This window comes from Muscardinus avellanarius, assembly GCF_963383645.1.
Source record: "Muscardinus avellanarius genome assembly, chromosome: 1".
NCBI lineage: Eukaryota > Metazoa > Chordata > Mammalia > Rodentia > Gliridae > Muscardinus > Muscardinus avellanarius.
The window spans coordinates 201559601-201586916 of NC_137786.1; the positions used below are offsets into that span (position 1 = coordinate 201559601).

Sequence of the window (27316 nt, forward strand, 5' to 3'; positions counted from 1 at the left end):
ATGAGTTGGAAGATTAGTAGTGAACACCACTTGTCCTACATTCTGAGAAGGCTTCAGCCACTGCTGGAGCCTCCCCCCCGCAACCCCCGCCGCTCCATCCTAGAAGGTAGCAGATGTCTCCTAGAAGAGGCCTAGTCAGAGCATAAGCCAATTCCTTTCTAAGATGCAGGTTATTCTTGAAATCCAAAGAGCTGCAAATCAAAGATGGGGTATACACTGCAAATTAGGGGGCACTAATGCGATGACTCAGAGTTCCAGAATGGGTTTGAGTTTGCAAATTACTGTGGAGATGTTCCCAAAGTCTTGACAGATCTATGTTAAGACAGAATCAAGGACATCATATTCTCCAATATTACTGTGATTCAGAATCTAAATAGTGACCTGAGTGCTAGAAATGTCAGCCAAGAAATGGGAAAAAGAATGAATAGGCCAGAGATCTGAGTTTGCTGAGAGGCCCATGAACCCAATGACCTACAATAAGGACAATTATAGAAAGTTGGAATTTCAAAAGAAGGAGAAATCTCCGACCCCCACACTGGGCCTCTGTTCCTTGTCTCTTGGAATTATAGTCTGATATGTTGGAAAGGGGTTGTCCTGAAAAAGAGTTCTCAACCCGTATTATAGGTTGCATTGCCTAACCTTGGAAAACTATTTTCTTTCTATGGACCTTAGTTTCCACACTTTCTAATGGCATTAGATTTGACATTTATTGTGGACCAAATTGGGTCCCCAAATTTCATATGTTGAAGTCCTAATATCCAGTACCTTGGAATGTAACCATATTCAGAACTGGTTTTTAAAGAGGTAATTAATTTAAAATGAGGATGTTTATGTGGGCTATAATACACTATGACTGGTTTCTTATAGGAAGAGAGACTCAGGGGGATGTGTGAATAGAGGAAGAGCTAGCTGAGGGCAGAAAAAAGGGTGGCCATATGCAGACCCTCAAGAGAGACCTCAGAGAGAGCCAACGCTACAAACACTGATATCCTGATGTCCAGTTTTCAGAACTGTGGATAATACATTTCTGTTGTTGAATACACCAGAGTGGTCTTAATTTCTGCAGCTTTAAAGTCATACTGTTTTCAAGTGGCCAAATTTCTATTTTCTGTGAAATTTCCTTCAATTGCTTTAGCATTGGGATGGATTAAAGTTAATCTCAAATTCTTTGACAGTTTTCTCATCAAGAGATGGGAGTTATATGCTTCTCTAAATCTGGGAAGGCTCTGTGACCACGTTGACTAAGAGTGTGGCACAATGGTCATTGTGCCAATTTTTAGGTCACAAGCCTTGAAAAACACTTAGTGTCTTCTCTCTTTCTCTTGGACACTTGCTCCTGGCGTTCTAGGCCACCATGTAGGAAGTCCAACTGCCTTCTTGGAGACAGCATGTAAAGAGGCCATGAGACTGCAAAAGAGGAAAATCCAGCTGAGCCCATTCATCCTACCAGGGTGCTGAGTAAAGCTGTCTTGGACCTTCCAGCAAGACCAGCACCAGGTGAAGGTCACAAAGCAACCTCTGTCAATGACACCATGAGTGAAAGAATTGTCTAGCCAATATCTGCCTGGATTCTGAACCCACAAAAGCACCTGATCTAATGTGGTCATCTATGAAAGCCATTGAACTTTGGAGTACTTTGTTATGATGATGTAATAAATCTTTTAACTGATTTACATAATGTTTATGGTTATATAAATTCTATGTGGCACATTTTGTGTGTGTGTGTGTGTGTGTGTGTGTGTGTGTGTGTGTATGTGTAGTATGGGAGAATTGAACCCAAGGGAATTCTACTTCTGAGCTATACCCCCCAGCCATTTTTACTTTTTATTTTGAAACATGGTCTTGCTAAGTTACCTGCACGCTGGCCTTATACCTGCAACCCTTCATCTCAACCTCTCAAATACTAGTATTAAGGCATGTGCCACTATGTCTGGCTGATGTGTTGCATTTTTACCAGGTCTTGTGCTGTGCTCAGCGAGAAAGCAAGGTGTGATTTAAGAGACTGGGATTTGAACTGAGATTAGGATTCTGGTAAGCTTTGCCATTGACAAATCACTACTGTTGTTTCAGACAAATCGCTTGACATCTCATAGCATGTTTCCTTGTCAGTAAAATAGGGATAAACATACCTGCTGTGTGCAGTTTTGTGATTAATGTATTAATTAAATGCCATATTGCAAGGCAATTACTGAGTGTCCATGGTTACTATTAGTCACTATTACTACACTAGTAATGCTATTGCTGCTGCTGATTATGATGATAAAACCAGGTGTGTGTTTGTGTGTGTGTGTGTGTGTGTGTGTGTGTGTGTGTGTCTGTGTGTGTGTGTTTTACTGGGGACTGAACCCAGGGGCATTCTACCTCTGAAGTACATCCTGAGACCTTTTTATTTTTAATTTTGAAACAGGGTCTTGCTAGGTTGTTAAGAGTCTCCCTAAGTTGCCAAAGCTGGCCTTGAACCTGTAATCCTCTTGTTTCAATCTCTCAAATACTGGGACTACAAGTATGGGCCACCATACCCTGCTGAAACCAGGTCATTTTGCCTACTTGATTTTACCTATGGCTGCCAGTGGGATTGGATGAAGTGTCCTTTCCCAAACAAGCAATTCTTGTTGGGCTGTGACAAGGCTGAGATTTCACATTGGTTCCTTGAATTACAGCATTTCAGTTTAAGGATTTTAAATTCTTTAAATATCCACTTACACTTGGCAAAAATTAATGCACACAAATACATTACAAACCAGAACCGTTGTACCAAACTGGAAGCAGTGTAGCAAAATAAAAAGAGCATAGAATTTAATGAATTTTGGAATTAAATTCATTAATTTAATTAATGAGCAAGTGGCTCAAGGGAGATAATAACAGTGTGGTCTCAGGATGTGTTTTAGTGGAAAAGCATTTGCCTAGCATGCCTGAGGCCCTGGGTTCAATCCCAGCACCACAGAGAGAAAGAGTGAAAAAACAACAGCAGGATTAACTCTTTAGGAAATTGAATCCTATGTTAAAGTAAAAATAGGTAGTTCTAAGTCATACAATTTTCTATGGTGGTAGGGGGTCAAGACTCTTTTATTTATTTATTTATTTATGTATTTATTTATGTATTTATTTATGTATTTATTTATTTATTTATTTATTTATTCATTCATTCAGTCCTGGGGGTTGAACCCAGGGCTCTGTATATGCAAAACAAGTGCTTTACTACAGAGCCATACTCTCAGTCTTTTTAATTCAATTATTTTATTTTATTTTTTTTATTTTTAATTTTTGGTGGTACTGGGGTTCCCGGAAGCCGTTCTACCTCCGGGCTACACTCCCAGGCCTATTTTATATTTTTTTATTTGGAAACAGGGTCTCTTAAGCCAGCAAGGCTGGCTGGCTTCGAACCTGTGTGATCCTCCTGCCTCCGCCTCCCAAGCACGGGGATTACAGGTGTGCGTGACCACGACTGGCTCTTTTTAATTTAATTTAATTTTTATTTTGAGACAGAATCTTAATTGCCCAGGCTGGCCTGGAACCTGTGGTCCTCCTGCCTCAGCCTCCTAAATAGCTGGAATTATGGATGTGTGACACCATTTGGTCTTATTCTCCAAGACACCTCATCCTATTATATGGCCATCATCAGGAAAGAAGAAATGGTTGGAGATGGGCATATATCAGATCTTTTAAGAGCACCTCCTAGAAGTTGGACACGTTGATTTTGCTTATTCACCACTGGCCAAAATTTAGTCACATGCCAAAATCTAGCTGATAATGTAGGCTAGAAAATATACACTTGATCCAGAACATGCATATGCCTAACTAAATGTTAGGAATTCTATTGCCATGGAAGAAGACTGTGAGGGGAAAGGAAGCAGTCTTTGTGGCAGTTATCTTATTTATTTATTTATTTATTGTTACTGGACACTGAACATTGAGGCAGTCTACCTCTGAGCTATATCCCCAGTCCTACTTATTTATTTATTTATTGTTTGTTTGTTATGAAACAGGGTCTCTCTAGGTTACTAAGAGTCTTGTTACACTGCTGAGGCTATCCTCAAATCTGAAACCCTCCTGTCTCAGTCCCCCATGTACTACGATTACAGGTGTGCAACACCATATTTATTTACAGTTATCTTTCCTCAAGTACTATTTTGATTTAGAAACAGTGCTGGGCAACTAAAACAATTGCCAGCCCTATGAGAGCCAACATGATTATCCCCAGATAAAAGAGAGAAAGTGAAGCTGAAAACTGACTTGCACAACATCCTACAGCTGTTAATGCCAGGGCCAGCAATGGGCACAGCTCTGGACAACTTTAAAGTCTGTGCTCATTCCACTCAAGCAATCCTGATTTCAGGCCTAGCGTGTCCAGTGTATACACTATGTGGTTTTGAGTCAGTCCTTTTCCCAAGAAAAAGCAGATTTACTGTAAAACTTGCACAAACCCTCAACAGATAGAAGTTTGAGAAGCAGCAGAGCACTGGGAATGGGATGAGGGGGTGGAAACTGGGGACCATTCAGGAAGACTATGTAAATATTCCTGACAAAGTAAAAAATACATGCAAGAAGAAGTGTACCTCACCTCCAAAGCTCTAACTGTTGGTACTTCTTATTTTAAATAAATAAGTATTTGCTTTTGGACTTAAAGTTGTGTTCATTACAATGTATTATTTTCTTAAAGAGGGCCACATACATTTTGTAGTCTTCAGACCTCACTAAATTTGGACCTACCTTTGTTCTTGAGACACAATTAGTAAAGCACAAAAAAATGAGTTTGAGAGAAGTTTGGAATGAAAGATTATGTCTGAGAAATTGCAAAGCAGGGTCTCAGATCAGGAAGGTAAACCCCATGGAAGGCTATGGTAAGGGTTCGGAAACCTAAGAAGGCAGGCCTCACCCAGGGGTCACTGCCAGATTCTTCCAGGGGAGGGACTCCCTTCCTCTGTCATGTTTCCATGGCCCTGAATCTGTTCTTCTCTCCAGTCCGCAGCACACTGCTATAGTTTATATCTGTAGTGTCCACCAAAGGCCCATGTGTTAAAGATTTGTTACCTGTTGAGAGGTGGTGGAACCATCAGGAGGTTCTAACAGGAGGCTCCTGGATCACTGGTGATGTACTTTTCTGCCCCACATACTTACCATGGTGTGCCATCACAGGCTCAAAACAGTTGAAATCTCTATAACTGTTAGCCAAAATAAACTTTTCTCTTTGAAAGTTGACCATTTCAGGTGTTAGTTATGGTCATGGAAAACACACACACACACACACACACACACACACACACACACACACATATACATACATACATACATACACACACACACTTTGCCTTCTGAGTGAACTGCTTGCATCCCTACCAGACTCTCCAGCCAAAGTAGCAGTACTTAGAAAGCAGAAACCAGGCCTCCATCATCTTCATAAATAATTCCCATGACTCCAGCCAAGGGTCTGCTGGTACAGAACAGGAGCTAAAGACTAGTTGGTGACTTAAGCTGGACTGAGAAATCTGTGGGCTCAGAAACATAAAGTTGAGTGTCAAAAAGCAGAGTTACTAACTCACTCCTTTGTTGTGTGATGTTTTCCAGGCCTCAGTTTCCTTCTGCGAAATGAGAGTTAAGCATATTGATCTCTAGGAAGGCAATTCAGAACCTGCCAGTAGTGACCTAATTAACATCTCTGCACTTTGTACTCTCAGAGTGCAGGTTTTATACCTTGAATCGAGGTGAAATCCAATCTGAAGCCTTATGTTCATTAAGAAGGCCCAAGGCTTTGCTTGAAAGTGTCAGATTCTGGCCTGACCAAATTCTAGCAGGGATAATTGCATTCTGATAACTTCGAGGTCCCCTGCATCCTTCAATTGGATAAGGTAAGCTTCTCTTCCCATCCCAAATTATTTTGAACTGCTGTTCTCAGCTATTAAACAGAGATGTCATCCCATCTGTACGCCATTCTGTTCTCTCTTTTGAAGGGTTATAACTTTTGATGAGGTTTAATAATCATTGTGACCATTTAAGACTGTGTATGATTTCAGGTAATTCCCATGGAAGGAAAGCTGTTCCTGAGTACTCTATCAGAACTATTTTAGAACCTTCTTTTTCGCCCTCTACTGCTAAAGGCAGACACTTTGACAGATACGAAAATTCCTTCACTGTGATTGATCCCTGTATTTATGGAAGGAGAATGAAATGAGATGAGGATTTGAGCTCCCCTTCATATAGACACACGATCTTGGTTCTGGAAATTGTCAGGGGTCCTGTGCGTTACCTAGTCAGTAAAATAAATTCAGATCCCAATGGGTTATACATTTGAGGCTCAAATATCCCAAACCTGACTTGGTACACTTTTCAATCTAATAAAGGAATAAAAATACTGAAAAACAAGGTAGCTCCATAATATGGGTGTGATCATGAGTACATGTGTTTATTTTCTTTGTCATGAAATGCGGTAACAGGAGAGCTAATGTACCATGACTTGCCCTCATATTCAGTTCCTGTAAGATACCTCTCTAAAACCATTTGTTTAATATTAAGAATATAATTTAACTCATGTTAGGAGTCTTTATTTTATTAAAAGCTGCTATAATAGGTTTGCATCTAATCATCTTTCTGGTTACAATAATAACATCCTTATTCTCATAATGATGAAATTTTCTCCTCTCCTTTGATGTCTGTGCTAATTGCTATCTATTGTAATATTTAAGTTCAGAATCAGAATTAGTTCCTTCCTTCATCTGTAGTTCTTTAAAAAATTCAAGTTGTGAATACAATGACACCAAATCAAACCCAAACTTAAGGCCTATAATAATCTTGCTTAACAGCTTAATGATTCTGCTGTTATTAATAGATGGTTCATTCCTTCTATCGTCAAATGTTTACTGAGCACTTCCTTTGGCTAAGTACAGGTAATAAAAAGATTGTTGCTAGTCTACATAAGACACTTTTACTTTGCTCCACCTTAAAACGGATAGTATTTACCTTGGAAAAAATTAACAATCTCACAAATTGTGTCTGGAGTTAAGATAAATGAGGATGGGTCGTGGAGAAGAGGAAAGCAGGTGGAGGTCATGAATTATAAACTAAGGGCCTTGTAGGAAGCCACCTGCATTATTTCTGGGCTGTTTCTGAAATGTCTTCTCAGAAAGATGTATCCACTTTCCAAAATTCACTTATAACTTTAAAGCATTTACAGATTACAGGATCCCCTCCATGCAACCCAGCTTCATAACAGGATATTTGGGTAAAACTGAGAAAATGTTTAAGTTAATATACAAAACACACAATGTACCACATGTAGAGGTTTCCGGGTGCATGTTGACCTAGCTGCAAAGCTGTATGCTTTGCTCACCCATGCCAGGCCAAGACAGGAGCTCCCTGTTAAAAGACTAGAATGTGTTTATGATTTTAGGTTTATTGTCACTACTCCCCTTAGTCAAAATGCTCTTAGTTTTGTGACCATTTTTTTTATGGTGGTTATGAAGCCTTTGGATTCTTTTCTTTTTCAGTTATTATGATTTAATTTGGCTAAAACATTATTAATACTTAACATTTAATTAATTAATTAATTAATTGTACTGGGATTGATCCCAGGGAGTTCTATCTCTGAGCTACACCCATAGCCACTTTTTATTTTTTGTTTTAAAACAGAGTTTCTCTAGGTTGTTTTGAGATTCTTGCTGTACTGCTGAGGCTGTTTTTTAAAATGCAATCCTTCTATCTCAGCCTCCCCAGCACTATGATTATAGGTATGCTCCATCTTGCCTGGCTTTCACTTAGTCTTTAAGTGGTAGGCAAGCCGGGTGTGATGGCACACATCTGTAATCACAGTACTTGAATGGCTGGGACAGGAGGATTGCATGTTCAAAGACAAGTCTCAGAAATTCAGTGAGGCCCTCAGCAACTTAGGAAGGCCCTGTTTCAAATTGAAAAATAAAATAAAGCTGGGGGTGAATGCAGGTAGAATACCCCTGCATTCAATCCCCAGACTAAAAACAAAACCAAAGGCAGAGTTATTACATGGTATTTGTACAATTTCCAGGCTGCTCTTCTTTACTGATTCTGCCTACTGGTATGATTCTAGCAAAGAGAGACCCTAGAAAAGCAGAAATGGCTCTGGATAATCATGAACATAAGGTAGGTAACTGTAGGCAGATTTCTAGAGGCATACAGGTAAAACAAGACAAACACCAAGTCCCTGTTATCATGGGCTTATAAATGAGGAAGAAGGTGTGTGTGTGTGTGTGTGTGTGTGTGTGTGTGTGTGTGTGTGTGTGTGTGTGAGAGAGAGAGAGAGAGAGAGAGAGAGAGTTTTAGTTCCCTCTAGAAGAAAAAGAGGAAATCTGACAACTTCTGAGGGAATTTGTTTCAACTGATAGGTGCTCAATAATTCCATTAGTTGAGTAACAAAGGAACAAGGAAGCCACCTGGTTTATTGCAAATAATCTTGAGTCACTGTCTTTCCCTTTCATTGATCTCAGTGAATACACAGCGCTTACACAGGCCATAGTTATGTTGTGCTGAGTGACTCCAGTAGGCATACCATCTTTTCTGAAGAAGTTTACCACCAGTGCTGTTTGTAAAGCACTTGTGCAGGCAGTCTCCTCCCTTGCTTCCACATCAGACTTTTCTTATCAGTCTTGGTGCTCTTTCTGTCCAACCCTACATTCAATCTCAGTCTTTTTAAACAGAATGCTCTGGACAGCCCTTTCCAATTAATCTTAGTTGGAACAAGCAATAAAATCCATTTGCCATCCTGAATCTAAGAGGAAGGACAGATATATACACAAATGTCTATGTATAAGAAAGAACGTGATTATCAATAAAAATGGATATTCCTTAAATATTTACTATCTGCTGAATCAAGTTCTTGATAACATATTGTAGTGGCAGTGTCCTGCAGATGAAAACTACTTAAAGAAATCTTATTGAGGCCTCCCTTTGAAAAGCAAAGAATCATTCTAAAAACAAATCATCATCCTCTGATTGATCTGTTTGATGAGATCAACGGTGTATTGGATTTTCTTTGTGTACCACACACCTAAGAAAGAAAATAGGGTTCAATATCAATTTCTTTCACTGGAGAATGAGATGAAAGACATCAAGTAGAAAGGAGTAGTTTTGCAAGGAAAAACAATTCAAAGTAGAAAAGCAAAATTCAAGCACTTGGGAGTAAATGGAAATATGGAAATGGAAATTCTATATGGATCTCTTCTCTCTTCCATTTGACATAAAAAGCTCATTTTCTTCCCTAATTGAATCAAATATCTAGTGCCTTTTGATTAACTTTCTTAAGAACATCCAATCTTTAATATTTTAGCAAAGCACCAAACATTATTTTAAAAATGAAGCATTTCAATTTAATAAGAATTTTCTTTATAATCCATAAACAATTTTAAAAGGTAATGAGTATACACAAAATGCAAAGAAAAATATTGTATCAGCATAAAATCCTTAGGTATAGCATTTGTTAAAAAAAAATAAAAGGCTTAGGAGACTAAGACAGAAGGATCAAAGGTTGGAGGCCAGCCTCAGCAACTTAGTGAGGCCACCTGAAACTTAGTGAGACACTGTTTCAAAATAAAAGAATAAAATAGGGCTGGAGGTGTAGCTTGAATGTAGAATGCCCCTGGGTTCCATCCCCAGTACCACACACACACACACAAAAAGACAAGCTTGAATTCCACTGAAAGGCCCCCAAAATGGCTTTTTTTTTAAATCAAATTTATTTTTATTTTTAATACTTTCACTAGTGCACTGTAATTACAAATCATAGTGATATTTCAAGTGATACATTTGTTCATGCACAGGACACTTGGTGGGATTCTCTTCAGATAATATCCTCTTATTCACCCTTCCCATTACTATTAGTAAATTTGTAGGGATAGCTTCATATACAACATAGCATGATTTGATCTGCTTCCTTCATCAGTGCTTCCTTTTCCTCTCCCCATCTGTACCCTTAAGCCCCTTTCACTATCCTACTTGATCTCTCTCCTCATTTATCTGAAGTCTCTTTTGTTTCACAATTTATCTCTAGTTTCCACATCTGAGAGAAAACATACAATCTCCATAGTGTTTGTACTGATTTAAAATTCCACAGCTGGATGTGGTGGCTCATGCTTGTCATCTCAGCATCCGGGAGGCTGAGAGAGGAGGACTGCGGTACATGGACAGCCTCCGCCACTTAGTGAGGCTCTTTGCAACTCTGAAACCCTGTTTCAAAATAAAGAATAAAGCCAGGCGTGGTGGCGCACGCTTGTAGTCCCCGTGCTTGGGAGGCTGAGACAGGAGGATCACATGGGTTCAAACCTAGCCTCAGCTACTTAGTGAGGCTTTCAGCAACTTAGTGAGACCCTGTTTCCAAATAAAATATAAAAAAGGTCTGGGAGTATAGCCCAGAGGTAGAAAGTCTCTGGGTCCCACCCCCAGTACCACACAAAAAAATAAATTAATTAATTAATAAATAAAAAATAAAAAGTAGGGCTGGGGGTGGTTGTTTGGAGGTAGAATGCCCCTGGGTTCCATCTCTGGTACCGCAAAAATAAATAAATTAAAAATAAATAAAATTCCATGAATAGTATATGAGTTTCTGTCTCCCCACAACTTTAGCAGTACTTACAGCATTTTGATCATTATATTTGGGGGATTGAACCCAGGTTTGAACCCAAGAGTATTTTACTGCTTAGCTACTTTCTGAGGCCGGCTGATCTCACTTTCCATAGTACTTTTTAGTTCCATTTATTTTGTTTATTGCAATGACATAATTTTATTCTTTATGTTTAAGGAAAATTTCATTGTATGTATGTACCATATTTTCTCTATCCGTTCATCTGTTGACAGACAACTAGCTTGGTTCCATAATTTGACTTTTGTGAGTTATGCTGCTATATACGTGGTTATGCATGCATCCCCATAGTGTTTTGACTTTAATTCATTTGGAAGGACAATGAGCATTAGTATAGCAGGGTCATGTGGGGGTTCCATTTTTAGTCTTATGAGGAACTTCCATGCTGAATTCCATAGTGTTTGTATTAATTTACAATTCCACCAACAATGTGTAAGAATTTCTATTTCCCCACATCCTCACCAGCATTTTCAGCATTTGTGATTGTATTTGGGGGATTGAACCCAGGAGTGGTGTACTGCAAAGCTAGACTTCCATCCATATGTTATTTTATTTTGAAGCAGGCTCACACTAAGCTGTTGAGACTGGCTCCAAATCTGCAAACCTCCTTTCTTAGCCTCCCAAATACTAGGATTTACAGGTGTGTCCCACCACACCTGACCAATTACTTGTATCCTTGACAATTATTATTCTAACTGGGGTTATATGAAATCTCAGTGTAGTTTTGATTTACATTTCCCTGATTACTAATAGTATTCACCATTTTTATATATTTAGTTGACATTTGTATTTTTTCTTTTGTAATGTTTCTATTCAGTTCAATTCAAAATAACTTTTGTTTAAAGCTCATTTTTTTTTGGAGATAATTTGGGACTTAAAAGCAATTTTGGATGAGTTGTTGATCACCTATTATGTGCCCAACTATAACAACAACAACAAAAAAGAAAAAAAAACTTTCTGAGTGCTAGGAACTGTTCTGAGAGTTTAGTTTATGTGTCTTAAGATTTGTTCGTCTTAAATGTCCTACAGGGTGGTTACTTTTATTATACCAAATTTTTAGATGATAAAATGAAGGCAGATAAAGCCAAGCTGGTAAGAGAATTATTATTATTTGGTCCCAGTGTTTGCTCTTAACTAATACTCCTTTATAGTCTCAGTTGAAAATTAAGCTGCAGAATAGGTACACTGGGTTTCCTGGGATGGTTCCTCTCGAAACATTACTACTAGGATTATCTGCCTTCATAATTATATTCATCCTTTTCAAGTCTATATTTTAGTAGGAGCACAAGAATGACCAAGGTTTTTTTTTTTCCTCCAGAACTCCCTAATCTCATCCATTAATTTATAAATTCACTTTCAATAAAAAATTATTTTTGGAATCATTATGTTTTCTTATATCACTGGCTACCTCTTTTCAGTCTCAGTTTTCTGGTTATTTCTCAATCACAAAGAATTTTTAAGTCATGATTTTAGTTCTAAGTTTTAGTTCTTGGTGTTTTTCTACTTACAATCATTTTCCAACTGAGTTACCAAGTCTCAAGACTTTTTTATATGATGTTGACTCCAAAATTACACTTTCATCTCAGCCCTCCCACCCTGGTACTAGACTAGCAATAGCTTACTGCCTGCTCAATAGGCTTGGTGTCTATGAATTAACTCAACTTTAACATGTCCCTACCTGTACTGTGGATTCCTGCCCCTTGCTTCTAAAGCCTGCTTCCCCATGGTCTTCCAGTATCGGTATTTGTCTACTCAAGATAAAACTTTGGTGTCTTCCCTGACTCTTCTCTTTCCCTCACATCCCATTTTCAATCCATTATCAAATCCTGTTTTCTATCTTTGAAATAAAACTAGAACCTGAAAACTTCCTATCACTCTCCCCTATTCCCTTGGCCCATGCTATCATTACCTGTATTATGTTATCAGACCCTCAATCTGTTTCTCTGCTTCCAGATCTGAAGCTGATCTGCTTCAGTAGTGTGTCTATTGTAGGCCCAAGAACAGCACATAGAGGATTGTTCTAGAGGACAAGTAAGCCCAGCCACATTCCACCTGCTACGGTTCACCATTTAGTAGTTAATTAAAATTATTAATGCATCAAATGGATTCATCCAGTGATGAGGTTAGAGTCCTTGCAAAGTAATCATTTTCTAAAACTCTGCCTCTGGACATTGCCACATTCTTGTTGACACATGAGCTTTGAGGGATAGACAAGATCCAAACCTTAACAGTTAGCATGCTGAAGAGCAGTTGCACAGTAGGTTGAAAGGATCTTAACAAAGTCTTAGAGATCAAATGGGAGAGGGGTCACATTCAACTCATGATCTCTGGGTGGCCTGTTGGCTTCTGTTATTGATCCTCACCAGGTGATGAGGAGAAAATAATATAGGTAGTCAAGTCAGGTGTTTCACAGGAATGAAAAGGGAAATATATGTGGGTGGTAAGCCAGTTCTCTGCTGGCACAGAGTTGGCTCATAATACTCTAGCCAACTTCTGCAATCTCTCCATATGCTAATCTATCCCTTCATCTCTCAATAGTTCCTCTCTCTTTTGATTCCTGGAGTTATAATTTGATGTGGAAAAAAAATAAAACTTGATCATTTATTCATATAAATCTTTTCTGACTGATACGTGGATAACAGTTCTTGAAATTCAAGAGTCAAACACTCTCATGCATTCTTTCCTTGATTCTTCACTGACACACTACTTTAAGGCAGAGAGGGACTCCTTTGCAGCTTTCTTGGCTGAGAAAGGGGTTATAAGAGCTCATGTGAAGATAGAGAATGAGGATTGAGAAGCAACTGGAGTGGGGAAGACAGAGGGCCACAGTTCAAAATGTTCTCTTGCACTATGATGATTAATTTGCTGGTTAAGATGTTCTATTCCAAACACTGTGCTCAAACCTTTTTGGACACATTTTTTTTTTAACATTTATACCAGCCCTGTGGAAAAGGTATTGTTTTCTGACTTAATAAATGAAGTAAAGAATGCCCAAAGCAGTTAAGTAACATGTACAAATCATAAAATTGGTAAGCCACAGAAGTGACATAAAAAGGTAAGGCTTTTTTGATCCTTTAAAATATACTTTTATGGGTGCATTGAAGTCTTACACCACCATGAAGTTCAAAGTGATAGACACACATGCACACAGCACTTGGTGAACTTCCCACAGGCTCCCACCCATTCCCTGTACATGGCATTGAGATTGGCATTGACTATTTTGTGTATGTATATAGTGTCAGTGGTAGTGCTTTCTTCATTAATTCTTGTTCCTCACCACCATCACCCTCCCCTAGAACTCCTTCTCCGTCTACCCACTGGGATTTTGCCTCCACTGTCTGAAGTCCCTCTTGGATCCCAATTATTCACTAGCTCCCACATATGAGAGAAAACATATGACCCCTTACTTTCTGTGACTGGCTAATTTCACTTAGCATAATGTTCTCTAGATCTATCCATTTTTCTGCAATGACATAATTTTGTTCTTTTTTATTACTGAGTAAAATTCCATTGTGTGTATGTCCCATAATTTTGTAATCCATTCGTCCATTGATGGACACCTAGGCTGGTTCCATGATTCAGCTTTTGTGAAAGCACACAAATATACATGTATAATAACTAATATTCCAATTTTGGTTCCTTTGGAAAGATACCTAGGAGTATAGTATAGCTGGATCATTTTGTGGTTCTGTTCCCAGGTTTCTGAGGCATCACCACACTGATTTCCATAGTGGCTGCACTAAACTTAGTGCTTTCTAACTTCCAAATCCATTTACTTAACCACTTGTTCACTACCCTGTTGCCATCCCAGAGAGATGCATGTGGAGCAAACACTGCCACACCCTCTTCCTTCTTGATTTCTATACTTCTAACATAAGGTTAAGTGGAGAGTGTGTACAGATTGGTGTTGCAAGGTGAATGTTCCTGTAGGCTTAGTCCTGGACTGTGAGCTCAGGGGGTGCGATTGCTGGAATGTTAAGAAGTCGGGCATCTTTTTGCTGTCTGAGCCAGCACAGAGGCGTCAGCTTTTCTTTTATCTACTGGGGGTGTCTCCTAGAGAAGCCCCAGGGACCCGCAGGCGCCCAGCTTGCGTCGGGCACTGTCCTGCCTTCGCAGGCTGTGCAAAACAGCCAGCAATTGTTTTCCTTCCTTTCACTCTCAGCTCTCTCTGCTTTCACCTGGGCCTCCTTCTAGTAAACCCTATTTTTCCACTTTCCTCTGGATGGCTACTCTGGCCCAATGCCATCCCCACAGGAAAACAAGACGCCTTCCTTTCTGGGATAAGAGATTGCTCCTTCCCCATGTAGCTCCCTTACTCTGTAGATAAAGATTTTTGGCATGTTTTCAAGGATGTTGCAGCTGAATTATCCACCTCTGTGCTTTCTTCCATTCGCTTTTATGACATTTCTTCCATTCTCCATTGTTCCCTGTAACTTTTGTTGATGACAAAAGATACCCTCCATTTACATTTGAAAAAGGGTAGCTGGCTGCTATTACAGAGCCAGAACAATACCCACTGGAGCTCAGCTTTGTCCCACTTACTCAGTTGAATAGTCGTTTAATATTTTAATAAAATAAAGACCTTTTAGTACCTGCTGCTGGGTCTGTAAAATCTATCATGCATCTTTTACGTTCATTTTCACGTTTAAATTCTAATATTTTCCCTCTCACCCCAGAGCAGCTTAATACACTGTGGGGAATACTTTCCCTTGATGATGAAAACAATATTTTTTCAGGTAAGTGGGGCTTTTAGTTTAAGTATAATCAAGGGACTCGTTAAGGACTGTGCTCAATGTTTCAGTACCTGATTTCTCACATCTAAAACACTGCTATATGCTCCTGAGTTTAAAATATCATTCCTTGATTATTTCTGGGGGATGGTCAAAGAGAGATCAACCATTTGTGTAAAGTTTATAACAATTAGTAACACCTATTATCTGTCCCCACACAGCCTCCTAAGATGACGGTACCTTGGTGAGGTTAGAGGGTTGACAATCTAACTTGGCTTCCACTCTCCAGAACCTGACTTGTCATTACCCTGAGAGAAGAATTGTTCCCTCAGAAACAGATTTATACTAACTGGGCGTTTTAAGATTGTTGTGTACATCACCAGTAACAGTTTATCAGTTCACAAAATGATAAACTGGAATACTTGCTCTGGAATACTTATGTGACAAGAATCAGCACCTTCTTTCCCTTAATAAAGACCTACATATGAAACAAAATTTTAACTAGCAGATTGTCCATGATCACAGCATCTATATAAAGGGGACTAAACAGATTCCAGTGTTAGACTAATGTAGTAGTGTTTCTCCATCCTGGCTGTGTCTCTGGGATCATTTGGGTTTACAAAATGCTCAGAAGCTTGGGACACAACTCAGACCTAAGATTAAGACCAGACAGTGCTATTTTTTCTTAAGGTTTCTACATGTGATATTTTTCTTGGTCAATTGGGATTAAGACCATTGATCTTGAATGTTTGTCTCCATAATAGGAATGGTTTTCCAATGGCACTATATTTCTCAAAATTTACAGGGTAAGACTCCTTCTCTTCTGGATGGTGCCTGGAATCACATCTCCAAGACTTGTTTTGATCTCTTTCCTTTGTCTGAGGTGATAAGGATAACCAAATCAATTTTTTTTATTGGCTTTTGCATCCAGAAAAATGCTTGCTATCATTAGAGTCCTTTTAATTTGGATACTGGGGGTTGAACCCAAAAGCATTCTACTGAGCTACACCCCCAAGTCCTTTTTATTTTGAAACAAGGTTAGTTTGCTAACCTTGTTAGTTTGCTGGGAGTCTTGCTAAGTTGCTGAGGCTGGCCTTGAGCCTGTGGTCCTTCTGTTTCAGCCTACCAAGTAGTGTGATTACAGGCAAGTGTCACCACTCCCAGATACTGTTTAATTTTAGATAATCGTACTAATTTATGCTCTTATCTACCAAGCAATTCAATCTAGGCATATGCAATCTTCCTTTTTCTTTGCAACTTTTGAGAGATCCCCATTATTTTGATCCCATATTTTCTTTTCTTTTTTTGTCCAAGAAAAACAAATTAGTGGGCAAAGAAAGATATTTTCTAGCTAGGAAAGTTTATGCAGAGATGAGCTATTTTGTAGAAATACATATTTTTTGCCCTAAAGACCACAGCCAGAGGTGAGGAATCCTTTCCCCAGGTGGTAGCCAGATGATCTTTCTTAAGCATAAATTTGATCATGCCAGTGCCCTTCAGTGAATTCCTGAAGCTCTTGAGTTGAAGTCTAAACTAGTATACCTGCCTTCAAAGCCGCAGGGGCATGATCTGTGTGCTGTCTGCTTCTCCCATCTCACTGATCTTCATCACCTCCACGGAGTCATGCATCAGCCCTTCTGGACTTTGTTCAGTTTCTGGAATGCGTGGCTCTCTTGGATTTTGTCTGCCTAGGACACTCATCATCCTCTTCTTCACCGATTAGCTCTTCTCCTCTGGTCTTAATCTCGACAATACTTCCTGTATGAGCAAAATCTAGAAAACTTGATTTTTTTTTTTTTTTTTTTTTTTTTTTTGGTGGTACTGGGGTGGAACCCAGAGGCTTTCTACCTCTGGGCTATACTCCCAGACCTATTTTACATTTTATTTTGAAACAGGGTCTCACTAAAGTTCAAGGCCAGCCTCAGCAAATTAGTGATCCCCTGAGCAACTTAGTGAGACCCTGTTTCAAAATAAAATAAAATAGGACTAGAGCTGGGGGGTGTTATTTAGAGATGGAGTGCCTCTGGGTTCTATCCCCTATTCAAAAATGAAAAAAGATGTATTCTCTCTCTCTCTGTATTTTTTGATGATGGTACTGGATATTGAACACAAAGGCAGTCTACCCCTGAGCTACATTCCTAGCCTAATTTTATTTTTTATTTTTAAAACCGAGTCTCACTAAGTTTATAGGTGTACACCATTACACCTTACTTCTCTTTCTTCAATACTTGTGATTTTACTTTCTAGAAATAGCCACTTTTGTTGTTAACCATAGAGTACTGTCTCTAACTGTATCTTTCGTAAATTGAATATGCCAGAAAGGACCCTTTCATCAACAAAAAGCCCCAATCAATCACATTTTCCAGACTTAATTGGGAGAAAGCCAGAATATCAATGTGTTTGCCCTAAACAGATCCTAGATTACTCAGTAAAGTTAGGATTTTGGATAATTTTATATTTTTCTATATCAGCTTTGTTTAAATGTTTCCCTAAATGGAAATTCACTTTTAGAAATTTCAAAGGTATAAATGCACAAACTTAAAAAAATCCTTTGTCAAGCTATACAACTATATATAACTGAATCATTCTGGTTTGGCAAATTCTGTTGCTGCATATAGAGAAGTTTTCTCTTTCTCCAGCAGCCATGTAAAGGCAACGATGTTCCCCCCGCCTCTACAATCTTTCCTCTCCTCCCTGGTACCCATACTCACCTCTGAGAGACCCCACTCTTCAGAAAGACCTGGTTTCAATCGTAGCTCACTCTATCTGAATTCAAATAGCAGAGCTGGTTTCCTACTCTAAGGGCCTATAATATACCACAGGAAAAAGTCAGTAGACAATATGTGTAAAATGTTCAGCATGGTCCCTGGCACAGTTCAAGATGACCATGATGAGAGTTGTTTTGGTTTCCCTTTGGCCACACTGGATTCTTCACGTTTGCAACATGTCTTCAAGCTCTTGTGCTGTGGTATATACTGTTCCTTCCCCAGTGCTGTCAGAGTGAGCCCCTCCATTCTCTAGGTATCCACAGCCCTTCCTGGGTTTCACTCCCATGACACGTCTCCCTTGTGCTGGAAGTCCCTTGTGCTGGAAGTCCCCGGTGCTGGAAGTGTTCTAGCACTAAAGTACTTCCTCCCGCCAACAGAAGAGGCAGTGTCTCATTCATGTCTGTCTTTTACCCTAGATCAAAGCAGTGCCTATCTTGGGGGCTATTGTGATGATTCAGTGAGTTCATACCTGCAGAGCTTCCCAAGGAGTACCTAGCATGCAGGAAGTGTTCCATGAGCTTTATTAGCTATGTTATTACTTTAATGATGATTATTATTAGTGCCCAGCACAGGGTCTTAAACAATGCAATTCCTCATGCATGTGGGCTGCATAAATAAGAACAGGAGGGAGGAAAATACACATGCTTTTCTTCTCAGTACCAGTAGCTGAGCTTCTTAGAAACAATATCAGTGCAACTGGCCTCTATTATTTTCATCTTTCTTTTTATGGTGACAATAACTCTGTTTTCTTATGAGGAGCTGTCTCTCTGTGTACATGGGGTCTGGAAGATACTAAACTCTTTCCCTCAGCTTCAGAGTGAGCAAACAGTATAGGTTTGGTCACTCAGTATATCCTATTGCCAGTCCATCGTGTTTTGTTTTGTTTTGTTTGTGGTAGTAGGGATGGGACCCAGGGTCATTCTACATCCAATTACACCTTGAGCCCTATGTTTTTTAAAATTATTTTTTGTTTAGAGAGTCTCACTAAGTTACAGAGGGCCTCACTAAATTGCTGAGGCTGGCCATGAACCTGCAATTCTCCTTTCTTAGTCTCCCAAGTACTAGGATTACAGGTGTGCACCACCATGCCTGGCTCTCCATTCCATTGTGACTGTGCTTGGAGGATGGTCACATGCCTCAAGTTAGCCCAGTGAGAGTCAGACTTAGGATTTTTGATAACGCTCCTGGAAAACCATGTGGTATTTGCGCTGGAAATGCTAGCTAATTCACTCCGATAGAAACGTGAAGCTGCTGATAGCCATTTTTGCTGCTAATGAGAGAGCATCTGCGTGAGAGCAAAGCTAGCACAGAGTAAAGCAGAGTCAAAAGACAGAGACAGATGCTGGCTGATATCGCCTGAGCCCTGGTACAACCAGGCCTGAACCTGGATCTACCCAGGAACTTCCATGTCAGTGTCTAGCTGAAAAAATGTGATCCTAGAAACTCTGAAGATGCCCCTACCTTTCAGGTATCTAAAAGTTTAATACCATTTCCACAATACTAAGATCTTATTTGTCTTTTTCACTGTTATTATCTCAGGAGGATAGAGTGGAATGGCTGAAGCTAAACTGTATGTGATAGTTTAGTAGGTTGAATGTAAAATCGGTTTTGAGAATGCAATAGTCTTCTGTTAGGACAGACACTAAGGAGATTTGTAAGAATATAAAATTACACATATTTCTGAAGTTTCTGAATATACAGATGTGATTCAAATAAAAATAAGCTATTATGTAAATATATTGAGCTTTTAGTTGGCATTTTAAAATGACTACACGGTGGTCTTTGAGAGTATGAGCTGTGAATTACAGAGGTTTGGGCTGGAATCCCACTCTGCTATCAGCTTCCTGGGCGATCAGGGGACATGAGTTCATTTCTTGGTGCATTCCTCATTTGCACATGGAGATAATAATAGTACTAAAGCCACGGGATTGCTGGGACGATTAAATGAGATAATTTACTGAAAGCATTTGGCGCAGTGCCTGACAAATAATAAGCTCTCAATAAATGTTGGCTATTATAAACTGGAGCAGTACCTAGAGGGGGTGCTTCATAAAGCCCATATAGCATGATCTATTAATACTTCATGAGTAGAAAACTGCTAATAGTGGTTGGTAAGCTCAGGTCTGGGTCAGGGGCATCTGGTAAGTCGAGGGAGGAGCAGAGTGGGGAGCTGATGTCTGTATCATCGAGGACTGTGGACATCTCAGAGTCAATCCACAAAGCAGGCACAGGAAGCAAAGTAGGCGACAAGGCCGATGGCGACACACTTCGCCTTCTTCCTAATTTTGGAGCATGAACAACACAAACTGAATTTCCCCCGTGATAAACAAGGAGAATAAACTTCTTAAAAAATACAAATGAATTCAATGAGTCATATGTCTCTCTTGATGATATTTGGAGAGATGTAGGGTCCAGACATGACTGTTCCCACAGAATGCAGGCATCTCTAGCTTGCCAGTCCTGCTCAGCTAGGGGGTGGGCTTCCAGGCTTGTTGTCCTTTACTAGGTTACAAATCACAAGGACTCCAATGCCACCCCCAGAGTAAAGGGTAGGAGTGGATCAAAATCCTTGAGTAAGGAATCAGAGAAATGCTAAGAAAGAGGGCTTGGGCATTAGCATTGATCACTGATAACAGATGACTGTTTGCTTGTTTGGGTACAAACTCAAACTCCAAAGGTAATCCCCAGAGTTTTAGAATATCCCAAATGGATGACACATTCTCAGTCCCTGGCACAGTGGTTTTTACCCTAGACACTCAACTCAGTTTACTGGAGTTATTATATTTGATTTCAGAAAGGTGGCAGTGCGGGGGGTGGGGAGGACTTAGAGGATACTATTGACAAAGAATGAAAGAGTTCTGGAAGTCAGAACTTTCCTAAAGAAATCTCTTAACTCTACTTTAGAGCACAGTCTATGCAATACTGCTATGGGGTTGTGCACTGGGATCATATTGGCTTTGTGATCACTTTTGGCAGCATCCCAAAATGAAAGCATCCCAATTCCAAATACATAAGTAGTTGAACACTTATTATGTGGCAAATACTTTGTTACAGATAAACTTGGTTTACAAAATCTGTCCCCAAATCCCAGGACTGAGCCTTGATTTCCTCTTCCCCTTATTTTACCCCAACTCAATAGTAAGTCCTGGCAGCTTGATTATTTATTTTTTAACATACATTTATTTATTTATTTATTTATTTATTTGTACTGGGGGTTGAACCCAGAGGTCTTCTACCTCCAAGCTACACCCCCAGCCCTCTTTTATGTTGAAACAGGCTCTTGCTAAGTTGCTGACGGCCTCACCAATTTGCAGAGGCTGGTCTTAAACCTACAGTCCTCCTGTATTAGCCTCCCAAGTACTGGAATACAGGCATGTGCCACCGTATCAACTTTAGCTTGACTTTTAAAGTACAGATTGAATAGCCCTAGGCCCCAAATCCCAAATTCAAAACTTTTGGAACACCAACCTGATGCCACAGTGGAAAATTATAGACCTGACTTTATGTGATGGGTTGTAACCAAAATACAGGTTCACTGTGGAAATTGAATAAAATCACCTCCAGGGTATGTGCATAGGACATATATGAAACATAAATGACTTTCAAGATTACACTTGTGTCCTATCCCCAAGATATCTCATTATGTATATAACAATATTCTAAAATTTGAAAAAATTTGAAATCTGAAGCACATCTGGTCTCAAGCATTTCAGATTCTCAACCTGTATAATGAGTCTGATCACTGTCAGCACCTGCTCTGCTACCACTTTAGGCCAAACCTCATCGTCTCTCACTGGGAGAATCTCAGCAGCCTCCTAACTCTACCACCTGCTTCTACCACCTGCCAGAGTGCTGCTTGAAAAATGCAAGTCAGATTTTGTCACTTGCCTACTTAAGACCCTCCAGGGGCTTCCCATCACTTCAAATAAGATGCAGCCTGCTTAAGATGGCCTGTGAGGCCTGCACAGTCTGGCCCCGCTGTCTCCTGTGATGCTGGCGCCTCATTATCCTTCTTAGCTCATTGGACATTGGCCATGCTAGCCATTTTGGATGTCTCTGAAAATCTCCAAATCTATTTCTTTCTTAGAAATCTTTGCACTTGCTGTTTGTTCTTTCCTACTGGAATGTTATTCCCCTAGGCCAGATGTCTTTCTCCCTCTTATCATTTTTAATTGAATATCACTTCCTCAGAGATGCTTGTTTCAACTACTATATCTAAAATACTCATCATTCCTGTCACCTGTTTTATTAAAGTACTTACCATCATCTTAAATGTCTTATTTATTTATGGGTTTATTATCTCACTCCCACTAGAATGCACACCTCATGAAGGCAGGAGCTTTGTCTTGTTCATTATTTTTCCTTTTCTACTTGTTAGCACATGGTATGTACTCAGTAAATATTTGTTTATTTGTCCCAATAAATTTAGTCAAGGTAGGTGTTCTCTGCCCTAGGGTTTAATCTCTAGAGTAGGGACCATTAGCTTCAGAAACAATTGGGAAATTTTTATAAATTAAAATTCTTGGTTTCTAACTCAGAGCTACTTAGTGAAATATGCTGAAAGAGTAGACCCCACCAGTTAAAGTGTTGGGTTTTAAGAAGCTCTCCTAAGGATTTGGATGCAAGCTCAAGTTTGAACACTGCTACTTAAATCCAATGTGTATGTGTTAGTCAGCTTTTGTATCACTGGGTCCAAAAAATACCTCAACAACTTAGAGGAGGAAAGGTTTGTTATTTTGGCTTACAGTTTTAGAAAATTCAGTCCATGGTGGGCTGACTTCATCTCTGTGGGGCTGATGCTGAAGCAGACCGTCATGGTGCAAGGATGTGATGGGGGAGAGCTGCTCAGCTCATAACAGATAGAAAGGAGAGAGAGAAAGAGAGAGGGGGTGTGGGGAGGAGGGAGAGGAGGGAGAGGAAGAGAGAGAGATCTTTCTCATGGCAGCTAGAAAGCAGAGAGAGAATGAGATCTCAGCTCATGGCAGCTAGAAAGCAGAGAGATGGGGGAGGCAGGGAGGGAGGCAGGGAGAGAGAGGGGGAGAAAAAGAGAGGGGGAGAGAGGGAGAGGGAGAGGGAGAGGGAGAGAGGGAGAGAGAGAGAGAGAGAGAGAGAGAGAGAGAGAAAACTCTTTCCAGGGCATGACCTGAGTAAGCTCTTCCTCTGACGAGTTCTTGGTACTAGTGAATCCAGGACCTGAGTGAGTCCATTCAGCTATTAATAGATTAATTCAATGATGAGATTAGAGCCTTCATGATCCAATCACTACCTAAAGCCCCACCTTTGAACCTTGCTGCACTGGGAACCATGCTTTCAACACAAGACTTTGAGAGACATACCAGGTACAAATCCTAACAGTGTAAAATATTATCAGGCTTGTTGTATAAGTACAAAAGTTATTTGGGGAAGATAATGTAGTTCAGACAACTTAGTAAGAACTGCTGTATTATCTAATGACCAATTGTTAAGCACTCAATAAATAACATTAATAATATTCATTATTGCATTATTACCTATGATGCACTAGCTGTTGCATTTGATCTTCTGAATAATTCTGCTCAGTAGGTATTAATGCTTCTATTATTTATATAAATGTATTGAGGCTTAAACAGTTAAGTAATTTTCCCAAGATGATTCAGTAATCAAGAGACAGAAAGATTTTCTTGCTTGCTTGTTTCTTTCCTTTTTCAAGGAGCTCTAACTAAGGACAGATCACTGATGTGGCAGCAGTATGTAAGGAAAACACATTTGGCATTTTCTAAAACAAATGCCAAGTTTCCACATTTGGGAATGATGAATTGTGGGTCTCGACATCAGGGAACCCTCAGATGGGAAAGTAGATGCTCTTTCAGCCTGGTGATTTTAACTCAGAGAAACTGGCCCAAGCTGACCTTGATGAGCCCTACCTTCTTCCACCTTGGAAACAAGGGCTGTGTAGACTTGGGGTATGAGCTCGCAGGAGCCTGGCTTGAGCAGCAGGAAGTGTGAATAATTGTGGGCTCAGCAAATCACACTGGCCTCACAGCCTTCGTGGAAGAGAACTGACATTTGACGGTGATAGAAAAGACAATGATGGAAATATATAAATATATACACTTCTGAAGTCGAGTCACAGTTGTTCTTAGAACTGCACACCCTGAACACATACAGACAAAACCCCCAACAGCAAACTCCTAAAATTATGCTACCACAATCTGGTCAATTTCACCATGAATATTGATGGGGAAATTACGTCAACTGGCCTTTCAATTCCTTCTTATTCCTTTCTGTGTTTGGTTTTTATAGCAACATCAATCCATTTCCCATTTTTTAGTTCTTTTATAATAGAGAGGGAAGCATTCATTACACAGATAGGCTCTCGAGTCATCAATGTAGACAAAACCAGTGTTGGATTAGTTTCTACTTCTAATTGATACCTTCAAAGATGCATGGGTATGCTCAGATTTCCCAAAGATCTAAGATATTGCTGTAAAAGTTTTGCTTTGTGGCTGAGAGCCTAAGGGTTAAATGCCATGAAATAAGTTGACTCCCATGGCTGCCTCATATGTGTGGAAACCTTCATCTAACCTCTCCCAGCACGGAGAGTTGTATTTTTATATAAGACGATTTTAGTCACCAATCCATGGGTGGTAAAAATACTAGTGAGGGAGGTCACTTCACCTTGGTGGCTGCTTCTAAGGCCTAGAAATGTGTGGGAGGCAGAGGGAGAGGGGTGGAATGACACTTAGCACCCCTCATGGTGAGCATCCAGGAGGAGGGAGACACTGGAACAAGTGAAGCGTAAAGGAAGAGACTTTCCAAGCATGGCCCTATATAAACACAGGGCTGACGGAGCGAAGGTTGCCCACAAGGACATACTTGACATTTCCTTGAGTTTTCGAGGGGAAGGGCTGAGTCACCATGGAAACACCATCATCCCCCACCCCCAGCGCATATACCACTGAGGTGTGACTCTAAAATAATATGACTGATGACTTGCAGCCCTGAGCTGCTCACACAGCTGCAGGAGGATTGCCCCTTTGGCCAAATGACTTGCCCACAACCTCTTCACTTTAACATTCAAGGTTCTAACTTATGTTTTAACCTCAACATTTATGTCCAGAGCTCTTCTAAGCTGAAATCAGACACCTTGATCTTTAACTCACAGGCAATTTTTACCTATTCAGATATTCATATGTCAAATTTCACCTGCAATTCATGGAAGACCCAAGAGAAAAATGGCTCAGATTTTTTTAAAGAGTATTTTAACTAGCTTTTTTATGTTCCCAGATGTGGGACACCTATACAAATTTAAATTGAGCCATAAATATGTTACTCATGGAGAGCCGGGCGTGGTGGCGCACGCTTGCATTCCCAGCATTTGGAAGGCTGAGACCAGAGGATCTCGGTTCGTGGACAGCCTCAGCTACTTAATGAGGCCCTCCACAACTTAGCGAGACCCTGTTTCAAAATAAAGAATAAAAAAATAGGGCAGGGGGTATAGCTCAGAGGTCAAATGCCTCTGGGTTCCATCTCCAGACCCGCAAAAAAAAAAAAAAAAAAAAAAGTTACTCATGGTAACCTTGAAATAATTAAATCTGGTATTGGTGGTGCATGCATGTAATTCCGGGACTTGGGAGGCTGAGACAGGAAGATCAGAGGTATGAGAGGTATGAGGCTACCCTCAACAAATAAATGGAGCCCTCACAACTTAATGAGGCTGTTTTAAAATAAAAAATAAGGGGGCGGGGCCGAGCTGGCGGGCGCGGGGGTGGGGGGGGTGGCAGCGGCAGAGGACTGGACTGGAGGGAGCAGCGGGATGGAGGTGGACGCCGCAGCAGTAGTCCCCAGCGTGATGGCCTCTGGAGTGATGACTGGGAGTGTTTCAGTCGCTCTGCATCCCCTCGTCATTCTCAACATCTCAGACCACTGGATCCGTAGGCGCTCACAGGAGGGACGACCTGTGCAGGTGATTGGGGCTCTGATCCCGAAGCAGGAGGGCCGAAATATGGAGGTGATGAACTCCTTTGAGCTGCTGTCCCACGCCGTGGAAGAGATTATCATTGACAAGGAATATTATTACACCCAGGAGGAGCAGTTTAAACTGCTCAAGGAGTTTAAATTATTCAAGGAGCTGGAGTTTCTGGGTTGGTATACCACTGGGGGGCCGCCTGACCCCTCCGACATCTACGTTCATAAGCAGGTGTGCGAAATAATCGAGAGCCCCCTCTTTCTTAAGTTGAACCCCATGACCAAGCATAGGATATTCCTGTCAGCGTTTTTGAGTCTGTCAGCAATATAATTAATGGAGAGGCCACCATGCTGTTTGCTGAGCTGATCTACACTTTGGCCAAAGAAGAAGCTGAACGCATTGGTGTAGACCACGTGGCTCGAATGACAGCAACAGGGAGTGGAGAGAATTCCACTGTGGCTGAACACCTGATAGCACAGCACAGTGCCATCAAGATGCTGCACAGTTGAGTCAAGCTTATCCTGGAATATGTCAAGGCCTCTGAAGCAGGAGAAGTCCCCTTTAACCATGAGATCCTGCGGGAAGCCTATGCTCTGTGTCATTGTCTCCCATTGCTCAGCACAGACAAGTTCAAGACAGACTTTTATGATCAATGCAATGATGTGGGGCTCATAGCCTACCTCGGCACCATCACCAAAACTTGCAACACCATGAACCAGTTCGTGAACAAGTTTAACGTCCTCTATGATCGGCAAGGCATCGGCAGACGAATGCGGGGGCTCTTCTTCTGATGAGGGTACTCGAAGGGATCATGCGCAGGGGTCAGACAACTGTCCCAAGGAGGCCAGAAACTACACGCCCTTTAGAAACTGCTGTCATTAATAAAAGGAGCAGCCCCTCAAAAATAAAATAAAATAAAATAAAATAAAATAGGGCTAGAGGTATAGCTCAGAGGTAGAACCCCCCTGGGTTTAATCCCCAATACCACAAACAACAACAACAAATCAAGACAAATGTCTTGAGGTCTATGTCTTTGAGAAAAGTAATAAGTAAATGGTTAAAGCATTTAAAATTATGTATATTTTCAATATCTATAAAGAATATGTTAGTTTTAAATTATGATTTTCAACCTATTTAATATACCTGTATCAATTTTCTTGAAATAGTCACAAAGTTTAAAATTTGGAACTTAGTGAGTTTTATTTTTTATTTATTCATTTATTTTTTTGGTACTGGGGATGAAACCCAGGGGCATTCTACCTCAATTTTT

General features: G+C 40.2%; 1 protein-coding gene across 1 annotated transcript; it reads left to right on the top strand.

Annotated features, from left to right (window-relative positions):
• On the top strand, positions 1-26992 carry LOC308259478 (COP9 signalosome complex subunit 6-like; the record flags this gene model as incomplete). The annotated part of the gene is given in 9 exon segments (XM_080690504.1): positions 1-106; positions 6012-6143; positions 8057-8109; positions 11630-11692; positions 15277-15336; positions 17949-18027; positions 25817-26332; positions 26335-26552; positions 26556-26992. Coding segments are annotated over 9 exon segments (1509 nt in total). The 3' UTR covers positions 26838-26992.
• Positions 26993-27316: the final 324 nt, after the last annotated feature.